The sequence below is a fragment of the Carya illinoinensis genome, chromosome 1 (genome assembly GCF_018687715.1).
Source record: "Carya illinoinensis cultivar Pawnee chromosome 1, C.illinoinensisPawnee_v1, whole genome shotgun sequence".
In the NCBI taxonomy this organism is placed as follows: Eukaryota; Viridiplantae; Streptophyta; class Magnoliopsida; order Fagales; family Juglandaceae; genus Carya; species Carya illinoinensis.
Genome location: NC_056752.1, coordinates 56,417,419 through 56,433,187, shown reverse-complemented (window position 1 = coordinate 56,433,187; position 15,769 = coordinate 56,417,419). Strand labels below are relative to the sequence as shown.

The window sequence follows — 15,769 nt, the reverse complement described above, 5'->3', positions numbered from 1 at the left end:
ATGTTTTCAGGGCAGCGATCGAGAGCCTTCCTCACTAAATTAACAAAAACACGACTTCAAAAATAGAACCCTCTCTCATAGTCAAAACAATGCCTACTGCCCACAAAGCCACAGCTTTGCGCTCTCCTGACTCTGTCATAGCATAGTTAACTACTAGGAATGTAAGGTCGCAGTTAAGAAATTTGCCCTCCACGCCCAAAAAGATAAGAGCAAGATATAATTCAAGAAACCCGAAAACACACCTAGTTACATTTCAGTTACAAAGGCAGGGATCTGATTTTACATAAAAGTTTGTGTTTTTTCCTCTACACCCACAATTACATCAGAGTTCAAATTGAATGAAAAGAGAAATACACAATTGTGCTGACAAAGCTATACATCTGGGAATCGAAGCTTCCTTCTTGCAATGGCGTTAAAGATAGGGGCCAGCAATGGCGAACATGTTAGTCATGAAAGAATGAGTACATGCATAGATGTATAAGTATACAAGCTATTGTATGTACATATACATAGTACTCAGTAAGTTACCAATCTAGATAAATGCTACCTACAAAATTGTGCCAAGACCTCTAGCAAGGGAGGAATTCAGGTGGGAGATTCAGCGAGAAGAAGGGTATGCCACCAGCCACAAGAAACATTTTTAGGTATACAGCCATCAATTATAACTTGAGAAGGAATGTTGCGGTCGATCACATCTCCCAAACCAAGCTGTCAAATGCAAACATGGACTCTAAATTAGTAAAACCTTATGTCAATGTAGTACAGTGCCCTGGTAATGGTGTCTTGATCAATTAGTCGAACGTTATTACCTGGCCATATTTGTTCCATCCCCAGCAGAAAACTTTCCTATCCTCTTCAAGAAACAAAGACAGCAAGTCAACAGGTATATCAGTAACAATGAAATTTTAACCATGAATTCATACAAATTTGATAATCTCTCACACATGATAAATTCTGTCACACAAGACCAATGAGCACAAGTTATTTTTTTTATAGCTCCAATAAACCCCCCAGCCCCTCTCCCCCAAAAGCCTTTTTCAGAATGGTTTTCCAAAGTCTATGCACATTGACTGGTATTTATTTGGCGTTATGTTGACTCAGTATCCCTTTACTAAGACATTCTAAGTATCTGAATTTTACCAAAGACTATTAATCACTTTGAACATGGACATGACAAGCCCATTCAAACTTCTAGTTCAGACCAAGTAAACATTTATGCTTAATTTCATGGCTGACCAAAATGTTGAATAGTCTTTAACAAATATCCAGATAAACTAGAGACATCTGTTCATCAGCAAACAAATGGAAAGCACAACAGAAATGTCCGTGGAAGTTTCATTGAACTCCCACACCTTGATTTGGTATTGATGTGTCGAAGGCTGAAAGGGGTGGTTCTCCATTAGCACTTAGCAAAAAAGAATAATGGAGGGCTCCAGAAGTTCATGGTGGTGTACCTGTGATTAAGGCACTGTGCCGAGCCCCACATGATACAAATTTTGCATGCATATTTTCCAAGCTTGGAGCATCCAGTAGCCTTGGCAGAGTCTGGTTTGAAAACTCAAATAATATAGTTAATTGCATAAATTCCATTCATATTTGGGCCAGACTCCCTTTCGGTAAGTGGATTTGACATGTAAAATATTTAATGGAAATGGAGACTAAAGAGTTAAGCGAATATTTGAATTTAGGACCAATGCTGTGATATCATGTAAAATCATTGATTATTCTAAAAAACTTCTTGTGAAGTGGTAGATTTAATTATTTAATTAATTTTCTCACAGTAACAAAGGTAATATAAAAAACACAGCAAGATGTATATACCTCGGCTTGATCAGCACCCGTTCCCAACTGCCCAAACTGATTCCCACCAAATGAATACACATCACCATCGGCAGATATGCAGACAGTGTGCCACAATCCCGCAGCAACACCCTCTATCCGGATACCAAGTAAGGAAGACACACAAGCTGGGCTTAACTCATCATCTGTACCATCTTGACCACACTTTGACAAGAGCAACATGACAAAGCAAACAGCTTTACTCCTTTAACATTGTTAATAATAATAAAAATAAAAAAAAAGGGTGCAGCAACAATGAGAGTTAAAAAGAGAACAATATTGAAAAGGAATATTGTAGATTATCCCTTTCTAAGTGAACCTCATCTTGACAAAATATGGTGCTTTTTCTCCAAATTCCACTTTACCTACATGTTAATCCAGAGAAACGTCCGAAAGTTGGGACTCCGCTAGTTTCCAGGATAATTATGGGGATTACATGTTAAACATGCCAGCTGAAGTAGAAGAGCATATACTGGGGGTATTTGATTGCATGATTTTGAAGACAAAATCCACCATGTTTCGTGGTCAAAAAATCAATTGTGTAGAAACATTAAATGAATGATACCATATACCAGCCAAAGCAGTTGACAGGATTCAATCGAGTTCTTTGTGCTTCATATCAACTAACAAGAATGGAACTAAGGTTGCCAACAATATAAAATCTAATATTGGCAGCTGGAAGAGAACATTCCATGGCTGACGTGATGCAAACAGAATGGTTCAAATGAACTTGCTGCAGTTAGGTACATTAACAGTATACAAAGTGGGAAGTATACCATGCGTAGGTCACAAACTGAAGAAATAGATAAAATTTCAAACTGATATATCAGAGAGGATCAGACACATGCTCATGACATGATACTTAGTGGTAACAAACATAAAGACTTTTAGACAAACTACCGGAGAAAATGTTACCGAGAGATACTAATAAATACCTGTGTATTTGGATAACGCTTTTGTGCTTTTAAATAAAGAAATCTTGCTTCTAAAAATAAAGATAAGTACTTGTTTATATTTTTTTTTTATTAGGAAACATACAGATAAGTTCTGTTGCTTTTTAATCAATCACCTCTTACATTCAAAACAGAGAGAGAGAGAGAGAGAGAGAATTTCTGAATAATGACTTCCACAGATGTCAGTTTTAAAGGTAATTGATCAACCAAAGATTAGTAGGCAGATTGGAGTCAGTGTAGCACATAACTAGATGACCTATGTTGGTTGACCATGTTGAACTAGAAATCAGCAAATTTTTCTGGAAAAGATCAATAAGGCAAGAGGCAAAAAAGCATTCAACAAAAGGAATTCACTTGTCCAGGAGAGCTCACCTGTCCATACAGTCCCCAACCAAAAGCAAGTAGCGCTCCAGCATCTGTAATGCAAAAATGACTTATGGAAAATATCAGTCCATGTCATGTTAGCCTCATTTAAATGGGAAGGAGAAACAAATCAGACACTGCAGTGAGCAGAATATATAGCTAGTACCACAAATTCTATGAAGCATATCACTATATGAAACTCAATTTCCAACCAACATTTCAGTCCAACTCCCTTCTGAACTCATTTAAAATCATGTCAGACATAACAGCGGATTTGCAGAGCTGAGCCTCCAATTCCAATGATTCACCCCCTTACAAAACATAGTACACCAATATGAATAATGTAGAGGTGGTAGTTTAACTTAATAACATATCATTATCTTTTACCATGCCGACCCTTGATTCATTATTAGTTTTTGAAAAATTAAAGTTTAGTTGATCATTTATAATGTACTGCATACAAAGCACAACCTTTTAATTGGTGAGGTGATCTCAAACTACCTCACTACTATTTACTACTATTCACAAACTATTCACCACTTTTTTACTATTATTCATTACTTTTTTTTTACTCTTTCACTATTATTCACAGATCATCTGAGATCACCCCAACATCATAACTCTAGTCAATATCAAGACAAATAGTATTCATGGTGAACAGTTAGGTTAAAAAGTTTCCTCACCAAGATTGATGCCCACCATTTTAGTAAGCTTGATAAAGATCATTTCTCTATTAATCTGAAATAACATTTTATGAGCCTCACACTCTCAACTGGAATTTTGCATATGTAAATATGCTTAGCGCTCTTCACTCAGTCATTATAAATATATATATATATATATATTTATATATATATACACCACACTATCTCCACAAGTTATGAATTGTTTCAGATTCGTGTGCTATCATAATGTTTCAATAAATCTTACAACTCCTAGTAAGAACCTGTATTCACTATGGAAAAACTAGTCTCTCTTTTCTAGACTTACAGAATACAGCAACCTCTAACATCAGCCAGGGAAGATGCATGCATGATCTGGTGATCAGATGAGTTAAAATTTCAAACTGACTATATCAGAGAGGATCAGACACAACTGCTCATGACATAATACTTAGTGGTAAAACTACTTCATATGCATACCTGTGATTACTGCACTATGTCTCCCTCCACAGGCAATCCCCTTCACATAACTTCCTGGAACTCTAAAACCCTGTCCCTCAGAACTCATGCTTCCTCTTGAGAGTGATATGGATCTATCTTTTCCATAAGGAGAGGACTCTATACAAGGTACGGGATGAGGAGAGGACACCATACGTATCCGGGAACCCAAACCAAGCTGCCCTTCGCCTCCATAGCCCCAGCCCCACACTTGTCCTATATCTGAAACTATGGGTGATCAGTATCATATGTCTTGATTTAAATGATTGACCTTCCACCACAAATTTCATACCATAAACCAACCCAGGTCCGATGGCCACAAAAGAAGAAAAAAACTACAATCAAAATTGTGACTATGAGGCAACAGTTAGTGAGAACAGAGTTGAATTACCTGATAATGCTAAAGTGTGGCGCCCCCCAGCAGCAACAGCGGCTATCCTTACTCCAGGGTTCAGCGTTACAAGGCATGGGAAGGCTGAGAGAGTTTCATCACCTGAAGATGAGCTTTCAGCTGCCTGCTTTGCTGAAGATACTCTTCTTCGTTTTGTATTTTCTTCTCCACCTCCTCTAGCATCAATACCAGATATAGTTCCTCCAGTTGATCGTGACCCTTGAGAGGGTGGACTTACTGTCAGAGAACCACCTCTACAAGTCAGAAAAGAAGAATACAAGACTTTCTCCATTTTCATAATTCATGGGAAAGATGCAAAGCTGAATGTACCTTGCTCTGTCAAAAAAGAACTCTGCCTCTCAAATGCATCCTTTTCGTAGCAACCCCCCAATGTTGGATCTACAAAGACCTTTCCAGAGGGAACACACTCCTTCCATCCCCACGTATATACTTCTCCACTCTCTGTATTCAACACAAGAAACTCATTCTCTAAATGACTACACAGCGTACGTTACGCAGGGAACTACAAGACATATGTTTATGTTGGTTCTCTCTTTTATACTTCTCGTGAACTTGGCTTGCACACCTTGGCTTCTTATATAAATAAAAATAAAAAATTAGTTACCAACTGATTGGATGCTTTTGCCAGCTTGGAGATTACTAGCAGAAAATAATTATTTCTGGGCATATTTCTACACCCCTTGATTCATTAACCCGAACAGAGTCTCTTTTTTCTTTTTTTCTACACTGAAATGACGTAAAGAATCAAAATTACCTGTAACTGCAACACAATGGGCCCAACCTGATGCAGCTTTCACCATAGAAGCTTCAGCTGGAAGAGGGAAAGACTCCGGAGTTTCCTTCTCAATTATAAAGTTAGTTCACAAACAAGCTAAGAAATAATAATAAGTTGAAACTCAGTGAATTAGAGAGTGAAATGAAGCAGTACCCCGTGCTTCCCGGATGTCACATAGCTTTGCCCCAGATCATCTGTTGAGCCCCATGTTATGAGCTTTCCGGACTCTGGTCACAAAAGTAGAATCAGTAGAGTGCAGCTAAATTTAGCAAATTGCTACCCGTAAAACTTGGGTCTATATATGCAAGAAATTTATGTGAACCGCGACTGAAGCATTAATTACGACTTACGAGAAGGATAAACCGGTCCCACTATATTTGAAATTGATTTTAAATATAATAACGTATTGAAAAATGAAAATTCATTTCCGAGGGCGATTATAGCAGGAAGAATTACAAGGTGCCCAAAAATGGTGCTCCAAAGCTAATTTGGAGGAAAAGATTGTATCCCACAAGACGTACGTTTTCAAATTTTAATATTCAAAAGAAATTATTTTTCATGAAAAACTCAAAATAGAAAATTAACAACCAAAGTACTCTTCTCTTAAGCATTTTAAAGAGTGGAAATTTTATGTATGAAAGAGAGAGGTGGTGTAAGAGCAGATTAAAAAAAAAAAAAAAAAAGAAGGAATATTCCCGTATACCAAAACCAAAACGTTATGTGCCGAGCATTCCCTTTTCATTCTTGTTGCCACATTTTCTCGACAACCAAACAGAGTCAAATGCACTAATAAACCAAATCTGCTGCCAAATCCAAATCAAATAAAACCCCAAATCTAGTGTAAAAAAATAAAAATAAAAAACTAAAAAAAAAATAAAAAAGCTAATGAACCCACATTACAGGGGAAAAAACGAATATCAAATAGTGACAGAGTGAAAGAGCACCGGAAATGGCCATGGCGAACCCACAACCCCCTCCGCAAACATCCTTCCAGGAGTCCCCGAAGGAGCCAATGGTCGGAGGAACCCTGACTGCAACCGGAGATGTCAGCGGAGACCTCTGTGGTAAAGCTCCCGGAAGGTAGCCCCACATATACACTAATTTCCCTTTAATCTCCTCCTCCATTTTCACGGCCTCGGCGTCCCCCTTTCCATCGCCATTCATTGCTTTTACGCAGGAAAAGAAAATACGGAAACAAGGCTGTTGTGTGGCAGTAATGGTTGCTCCCTGACAGGATTTTCTTGAGGTTTCTGTTTGGGGAGAGAGAGGATTTTGAGGTTGGTCATCGGTGGACTTAGGAGGACTCTCTTACACGGTGCCCTAACCTGTCTTCGCTTGGTACATTAAAAAGGAGGCGTATCATTTTCAGGGACAAGGGGATGCCACGTAGGATGCTCACGTGGTAACATGAACACGTGTCAGGATTATAACCGTAGATGGATCGGTCATTGCTAGCCATTAGTTGACCAGAAGTTTCTGGAAGGTCTCATTCCCTCCGAGAACTCCAGAGCCACGCGCGTGGAGCTGGCGTGTCTGCTTTCATTTCATGACACGTGTCTGCCTCGGACGAGAACCCAATCATTGCCGTAGACAAGTATAAGGTGAAGGATGGGGAAGGTACCTGAAGGGCCGTCGTACGTCACTAGTGGGGCCCTCCAATTCACCAAATTTTCTTCAGACGTGATATTTATAAATTAAAAAATTCACAGTTTTGTATGATTGAGTAGCTGGCACGTGCCTCGTGGAACAAACGGTTGAAACAACATGAATTGCGATGAATCTGGTGAAGATTATTCGTAATAACATGTCTTTTATGGTTCACTTATTAAAGAAAAAACCTCCATTTTTCCGTTCACATGATCATGTTAATGAATATGACAAACGTGTCTGTCTTTTCATACAGGAACGTTGTTAATTTTACGTGGAAATATAAGAATGATTTTGAATAAATGAACCGCCAATATTAATTATAATAAATAAATAAATAAGCTTGTTTATTCTCCTTCTAAAATTATACATTCATTAAAAGGATTATTAGATGTCATAATTATCTTTTAAACTCATGGTATTATCTAACACATTAAAAGGGAATAAATGGTCTATCTTTTTCAAATTGTATCACTATAACAAAATTACTTATTTGTGATCAATTATTTCTCACGAGAATGACTATTTTCTATTAAAATAGATTTGTTTTTTTTTTTATAAATAATCATTTTTGTCTCAAATAATTCATCACAAATATTTATTTTTCTTGTAGTGCATCTCAACTTCTTTGAACTATGACAAAGACATATCACCATATATTTTAGGCATGAGGATATTGATATGTATAACAAGCCATAGTACTATATTTAATGACTATTTAAGAAGATGCTTCATAAATGAGGTGAGATAAGAAATTTATGTATATTAATTAAATGATTTGTGAATAGTAGTAAAATTATTAAAGTTAAAATATTTTATTAGATTTTGATAATTAATGAGAGAAAAAAAATCAAAATATTATTAAATTAAAATATTTTTAAAATATAATTTTTTTAACATTCATTTGTGTTAAATTGATTGAAAGAGTTGTATTTTTTGTGTTTTGTTTAAAACTTTTAAAAAATTCTAATAATTAAATTAAAAAAAACACATATTTGAAATTGAAAAATGTTTGGGTTTAAGTGATATTTGAGAAAAAAAATTAGATTATGAGAAGTACTTTTGAAATGAGATGAAATAACTTTTCCAAACAAGCGCCCTTAATAATATTACACAAAAAACTCATACGAATATTAGTAACTTATATATGTAAGATATTTCACTTTCTCTGCATATATCTCTCCCATTTTAAATTAAAAACTTTGAAAATCCTAATCCAAACTTTTTTTTTTTTTTATTTGATGGGAAATCCTAATCCAAACTATATTACTGAAAGTGAATATATATTACCTAATTCCAATTCTACCTCGCCACCAAGTGATACATATTCTCTATCGAAGTTCTTATCCAAATTAACCCGTGCATGAGAGAGGAATATTAATGATACGTCCTTATCTATACAATACATGAGAGTTACAAGACACGAAGAGTTACAAGATGAAGAGTTTAACCCCAAAGAAAGGTTATAGCTTTACAACCTAGCTAGCTAACTTCTCGTTAAGTGGGTGATTAATGATCCCCTAATCAGAGTTCAAGTCTAGGCTTAACACCTGAGCCATGCACCAAAACATCCGTAAGTACCATAGAGAAATGAAAAAGCAAACAAAATTGTAAATTAATAATGTAAATGATACATTTTTTATGTCGTTCATATTAAAAGATTTAATTGGTAAGAAAAAATTAATCAACTTACAAACGGTAGGACTGCCACAATATATATATACAGCATGAAATCCCGGCCTCAGGATTCATCGATCCAACCGTCTGAAGGCCACAAGTTCAGACTTCGACTGGACTCGTACTACTTCGACTGGTAATTCATTGAGACTCAGCTGCCCCACAAGCCTAGTCCAAGAAGAACAACGCTAATTTGGAAGCTTCACGACTTAAAAAAAGGGCTAAACTCATAAAATTGGAAGCCACTAATTTTAAGTGGTGTATCAAGTACGGATCTGTGAAGCCACTCGTTCGCCCAATGTTCTGTACAAAGACACTACGTTTGGGCCTGGTGCACCATACAACATGGTGCCCCAATTTATCAGAACAGAACCCCCCCGTCAATCAAACGGGTCCCTCCTCTCAATCATGTTGATGGGATCACTTAAATTATATACACCATGCATCATGTGGTCATGAAGGCATGCTCAATGATTGTCTATAAACAGTCCCATGCATGATAGTTGTTCTTGTTATTTCTGTTTCGACCTGATATATATGGATCAGTAAAACCAGTACTAATAAGTAATAAGACCATGACCTACATAAATTATCTTCCTCCAAATGAGATGGACATGTCACCAATACCACCTCCCATTACATGAATATAATTCTTATCGTTAAAAAAATGGGATCCTCTAATAATACAATCATGTGTCCCAGCAAAGAATAAGCTCAATTCCAACCAAATTCTAGTACTATCCTTCCTTTGTATTTTCCTTCATCTTTTATATTGTCCAATATAATTACATGTACAGGCAATAGGCCAGCCGGTAGGGTATCCATTTTATCGTATATCTTGTTTTTATTTCAAATTCCTTGATACAAGACTTATTTGCATTATATATATTGTTCACTGTAAGACTTGAATAAATTTATGGGCCTAACTTATCTAATAAAATCGGTTCAATAAGAAAGGTTTCCATATTGCTTATAAACATGCTCAAATCCTTATTTATAAACAATGTAAAATTTATTCCTCAACACCATCTCTCATGTGCAGGCAAATATTTGTTCTAGTTCTTGTTACTGGATAAGTAGTATAGGCTTTCATTCGTCCTGTGGCAGGCTCTGATATTATGAAGAAATTTATAAGCCTAACTCATCTCATAAAATCGGTTCAACAAGAAAGGTTTGCATATTGCTTACAAATATGCACAAATCCTTATCCACAAACAATACTGAATTTATTCCTCAACAAGTTTAACATCCTATTATTGTGCAATCTCATTTTCTAATCTCGCAAATCATTTGAGTTTTTTTTTTTTTGGATGGGTAGGACGAAGGTATATGGATGATTCTATTAATGTTAGGTTGCCAGTGTTATCATGTATCGAAATTAGATATTTAAGTCAAGTTTTATTATTGAAACAGTTGCTCAGTTGTGACTAATTATTTTATGTAAAAATAATTATTTTTTATTAAAATAAATATATTTTAATCATAATAATCATTCCTATAGCATATTATTCGTAACAAATACTCACTTTTTTATTTTTGTAATATTCAAGTTATTTGTTTTGGTAACCGACATGTGGTTAGAAAAGGGTCTAATTGTACTTGTACGGTACTGACCCTACATATGTATAATCGATCGAGTTGTTGATCTTCTGGACGTGAGTGGGGGATGGCCGGCGGCCGTAACATGTGACTGATCGTTCACGACTACGTACGGATTTCAGGTGGCCCCCTAATTTGTTTAATTTTGGGACACAATCATATGAGATGGAGTGATGGGTCCCCGCACGATATTTGGTACCGCAGATAGAAATCATATGACGGGACACCTTGATCGTGTTCTATGGTGTCGAATAGATCGAGGCACCCGGCCGCTTGTTTAAGGGCAGGTTTAAAAATTTAAAATTTTTATTTAAAATTTAAAATTTAAAATTTTTATTTTATTATTACATATTTTTTAAATTTCTATACAAAATATAATAAATAATTTAACTTTTTCAAATCTCAATATAACTTTTTTAAATTTTAATATAATAATATTATTAAAACTAATATTTTAAACTCTCATTTCAAATTTAAAATTCTCATCTCTACTCCCAAACCTTCCTTTAGCAATTCTCATAATGTCCTTCAACTTGTGGATGGTTAATTTGTGAACTTTAATATTATTTCTATATTTACCAATCCGCCATGAAAATAAGATTTATTTTCCTCGAAATTAGGGCATTCCAAGTCATGTATATATACTCATTTCATTACAATTAAGTTTTCTTAAAAATAAAATAAAATATTTGGACTGATACATGTCCTTTGTTTTTGGGACTGATACATGCCTACATCATGTCCTATTAGAGTAATAATACTCTGCAAGCTCAGGTGTGGATTGTGGAGTACTCGATCGGAGGAGTGGCGTCCGGGAGCATACGATATTCATATATTATCAAGGCTGTCTTAGTTATAGATGGTAATAATATTATTGATAATAATTATTAGCAAAAAAGCATTAGCATTTAACTCTTAAATATTTTTTCAATTGTAATGAGTCTTATATATAAGAGATTATTTACTTTAAAAAATACTTACAATTAACAAAACTTTAGTAATATTGTAAGCAGATGATACAAGATATATAATAGGAAAGAGTTTTCTGGCATAATTAAATCCGAGTGGTTTTCTAGCATCGAAGAAACTAACTTATAATAGAGGATGGTATGTGATGTAAACGTCTTTGTTTATTTTACTTTATTTTTATTTTTTTTAAATGCAGTTTTTTAACATTTTTAAATATTTTTAAAAAATTCACAACATTAATAAAAAAATACTTTTTTAATCATTAAATAAAAAAATTGCGTCGGAATACATTATAGGAACCCAACTTTGGTGGCCGGATTTAACATTTATGTTGTTTTATATATGTCCAAAGAATCTTTAGTACATGTTTTTTTTTTTTTTTTTTTTGTTTCTGTACAAATACAACAGATCGACATAGTTAATAAACACATAAATTTACTCAAAAATATATATCATGATCCGGAAATTCGTATGGAATTGATCCAGGGTTACAAGTTGGAGGTACCGCATGCGCGCAGAATTCCGGTGTTGGCCAACGGAACATGAAAGCCTTGGGCCTAGGATCATACATTTGGAATTGGCTTCTCTCCCAGTGGCACACGCACATATGGCGATAACTTATTCCATGAGAAGGTAAAACAGCACATACTTGTGACCCCATGCATGCCTTTAGAGCCTTCCGGCCTCATGAGGAACCCCGACCCCTTCCAGTACTACACTATATATAAAAATATCCCCCCAGTTAACAATACACACAGCTCCATCCCCGGCCAGAAACTGAAACCAAAGTTTCTGCATGCATGCATGCGTACCTTAGTGAGAGAAACAATAAAAATAAAAATGGAAAACCGGAAAAAGAATGGCGTTAGCTTCTTTCAGATGCCCCTTCACTATCCAAGGTACAGTAGGAAGGAGTACTTGGAGATGCCCGAGTGGAAGCTCGACCGGCTTCTTGCTGAATATGGGCTTTCTACGCATGGTGACTTGGCTTACAAGAGGGAGTTTGCAATGGGCGCCTTTCTGTGGCCTGATTGGAAACATTACGATTCGAAGTCTTCTCCTTCGGATCACTTCAAAAATAGTACTTCTCCACTTTCCAACAAGAAATTTAAATAAAATAATTATACGTATAGTCGTAGAATGTTTAAGTGCAACACAATTATTTTAAAAAATAATAAGATCTATTATTAAAAATTAATTAATTTTTTCATATGAGTCTCATATTTATTCATTTTTTTAAAAACGATTAAGCAATACTTGCCCGTTCCACGACTGCAAATATTATTTCTTATTTAAATAATCATAATTTATGCATCTATTATACAAATATCACTATATATCTTTCATGAGCTTCCTCATTGTCATCTTGATGTCTCTCCTCCTCTTTTGTTTGAAGAATATGGAGTAGGGACCTTATTAATTTGTGTGTTCATATTAAGTAGTTACTCCATTTTTCTATAATGAATGCAGGATATTTGTTTCATTTTCTATCTTCTATTTTTTTTTTTGGTTAATTACATTTTGCTCCTTCAAACTTTCACTCAATTTACAATATATCCCCAAAACTAATAATTACATCAAAGTAGACCCATTTACTTTCAAAACTTATCAATCCCCCAATTTCGTCTACGCCAGCAGCGTCAAATGTAATGAAAACATTCATAACTGCATCAAAATTATCAGTTTGGGGGCCACATCGTGAATTGCGTGAAAATTCGAGGGGGTAAAGTGAAATTAAGCCTAATTAATAAGTCTAACATAAAAAAGAAATATCAATTTGATACAAAATAAATTAAGAGAAATATATGGTCTAAAGTATGTTGGTTAAATATATGTAGATTTCTATTAATGTGAAAGAAATGGATGTGCATCAATGACTTTTTTTTTAATTATATATTTTTTTAACTTTAAACAATTTTACTAAGAGTTCTGCTGCATACAGTTACTTTTGTGTCTTTTTTACGTACTCTACAGATGTAATTGACCAAAATAGTTATTTTATATTAAAAAAAGTGACGTAACTAATCACATTATTAGAGTGTACAAAAAATACATAGAAGTGCTTGAAAATAGGATTTTTGTTAATTAACCATTTTTAACAATAATAGAAAACATTAATTGCAAACAGTTTTATTAATATTTTAAGAAATATTTATAAATAAATATGAGTGACGTGTATTTTATCGATTTGTTATTATTAGAATCATCAAGAATATATTTGAATAAAACAATGCAATTTATATAAAATTATGTTAGAGTTAATTTTTTTTCACTCAAATAATACAGATAAATTTATACAGAATAATATATTCATGACATGTATTTTTTAATAGTATAAATATTTCTAAAATACACAGTTAACTTCACTGTGCCCCCTTAAACTTTCATGAAAGTCAGTAGTGCTTTTATCTTTACAATGAATGTTATGCACGTAAACAATACGTAGAGACACTTTCCATTACATTTGAAGTTGTTGGTAGACGGAAACGAGGGATTGATAAGTTTTGAAAGTAAGCATGTGCATTTTGATGCAATTATTAATTTTGGGAACGCATTGTGAATTGAAAGAAAATTTGAAAAAATAAAATGTAATTAACCCATTTTATTTTCTAATCAGGTTTGAAATATAATAATTAATATATAACAGGAATATATGAATGAGAGGTATGGGACCCCGACAAGCCACATTTCACAACTAGTACATCACTACGAAAAAGAAAAAGAAGCGAGCACAGGAAACAAATAAAAATAAAGTGACAGATTTTGTACAATCTAACAAAAGGATTGTATCCCCGTGGCCTACCATAGGCCAAGGTGGTTGATATGGTTGCATTTTGTTTTGAAATGACTATTGGGTAGATCCACTTCCCGTCTTCACAATCCTGTAGCAAAGTATGACAACTCTTATAATAAAACCAAAAATAAAAAATCCTAACTCCATGTGTTATATGTCATTGTAAAACTCTACACTCTTTCAAATGAATATGCGTGGTTCTCGTGATAGGGGCAAAAAAAAAAAAAAAAAAAAATGGTGGAGCTCAAGAGTAGTGGCATATTGAGACTGCCAAGGAACTAAAGAAGGGTTGGTGATCATCAAGCACCAATGATTTGTAGTTTTTGCTTTACTTTTTAGATATAAGATGGACATATTGCAGTTTGAGCTAACTTTGGGAGATGCCGAAACCTATGTTGGCGCATGGGACCCACACGCTTGCTTAAGCGTGGCCATGATGGTCAAATCTGGAAGATCTAAGGGTGGGAGATTTTCTAGTCCAATGCATGTGGTAGAATGAGCTTCGGGAAAGGGGGATGCATGTGGCTCATGCGCCTTTTTGTCCGCGCGTGAGAGATACGCGCGAGTGATCTTTTTGATAAACTGTAGCTTTTATCCGAAGGATAGGCAGCTTGTGAGCCTTCTCGTTCGGTGCATGTGTCTCGGAGGTCGCCGGAAAGCTACAAATAATCCTGTTTCGGTCTTGGAGGAAAGGCGATAACAGAAACAACTAAAAAACTGGAAATAGCTCTATAGATGTAATAGATATATAAGGAAATAGGAGAAGGAGGAGGAAGCTCAAGCTCCCCATTCTCTCCGGCAAGAAAAGGTGCACTGAGATGTTTGGACATGGGGTTTTTGCTTCTGGAGAAAACGGGTTCAAATCTCCTTTTCCTGTTTCCTTTTCTTTCAAACACCATAACAAAGTGAGTTTTAAGCGTTATTTTCTGGAAAATATTGCCTCATATTTGTTTCTTTCCTATACATAACATGCATGTGTATCACCTTAATTACCGTCATGTACAACTCTCTAACTAGCGACACCTATGCATACTCCATCGCAATACAATTATTATAAATATGCCTGCGCATAAGTGTATGTTGTTTTTTCTTTTTATCCTGACTAATTTGTTATGTATTTATATTAGACACCTGACTAATTGCTTGTGTATTTATATTATTGTCTAATATAGGGATTGTTTTCAATTAAATCTCTAAATTAAAGAAAATGGAGGTAAAAGCTTACTTAAAAAGTGAGGTTCTGACAAATACACGGGTCAAGTGCATGTAGGAGCACAAATACTTTCTTTGAATCTCGTTATCAAAGATTATGACTAACTTTATTGGATGGGTTATTCAATTCTCAAATCGGTATATATAATATATGCAATCCACATCACTTAAATATATAAGATTCAAAATTTTAAAATTTATTTTTTAAATTAAATTATTTCATATAAGCATTTGATTAAATGCATGTTTGAAATTGTAGTAAAAAATATAGTTTATAACTTTAAGACTTATAACTTATAACTTAAATAATAAGTTCTACTATTAAAAAGTTATTTACTGTTTAATAACCATATGTTCAAAATACTTTCA

At 34.6% G+C, this 15,769-nt stretch overlaps 1 protein-coding gene across 3 annotated transcripts; it reads right to left on the bottom strand.

Annotated features, from left to right (window-relative positions):
• Positions 1-217: 217 nt before the first annotated feature.
• Positions 218-6,834, bottom strand: LOC122291410 (ultraviolet-B receptor UVR8-like). 3 transcript variants are annotated; one of them, XM_043099121.1, is made up of 11 exons: positions 6,447-6,834; positions 5,656-5,729; positions 5,482-5,566; positions 5,037-5,168; positions 4,707-4,943; positions 4,298-4,543; positions 3,165-3,208; positions 1,822-2,004; positions 1,455-1,545; positions 810-853; positions 218-708 (listed from the first exon to the last, which is right to left on the bottom strand). In XM_043099121.1, the coding sequence occupies exons 1-11, from the start codon at positions 6,664-6,666 to the stop codon at positions 586-588; spliced, it is 1,479 nt and encodes a 492-aa protein (XP_042955055.1). In that variant the 5' UTR covers positions 6,667-6,834; the 3' UTR covers positions 218-585. The 3 variants fall into 3 exon arrangements, with proteins under 3 accessions (XP_042955055.1, XP_042955062.1, XP_042955070.1); XM_043099128.1 differs by having other exon boundaries at positions 4,298-4,537; positions 6,447-6,833; XM_043099136.1 differs by lacking the exon at positions 4,298-4,543.
• Between the last annotated feature and the right edge of the window lie 8,935 nt (positions 6,835-15,769).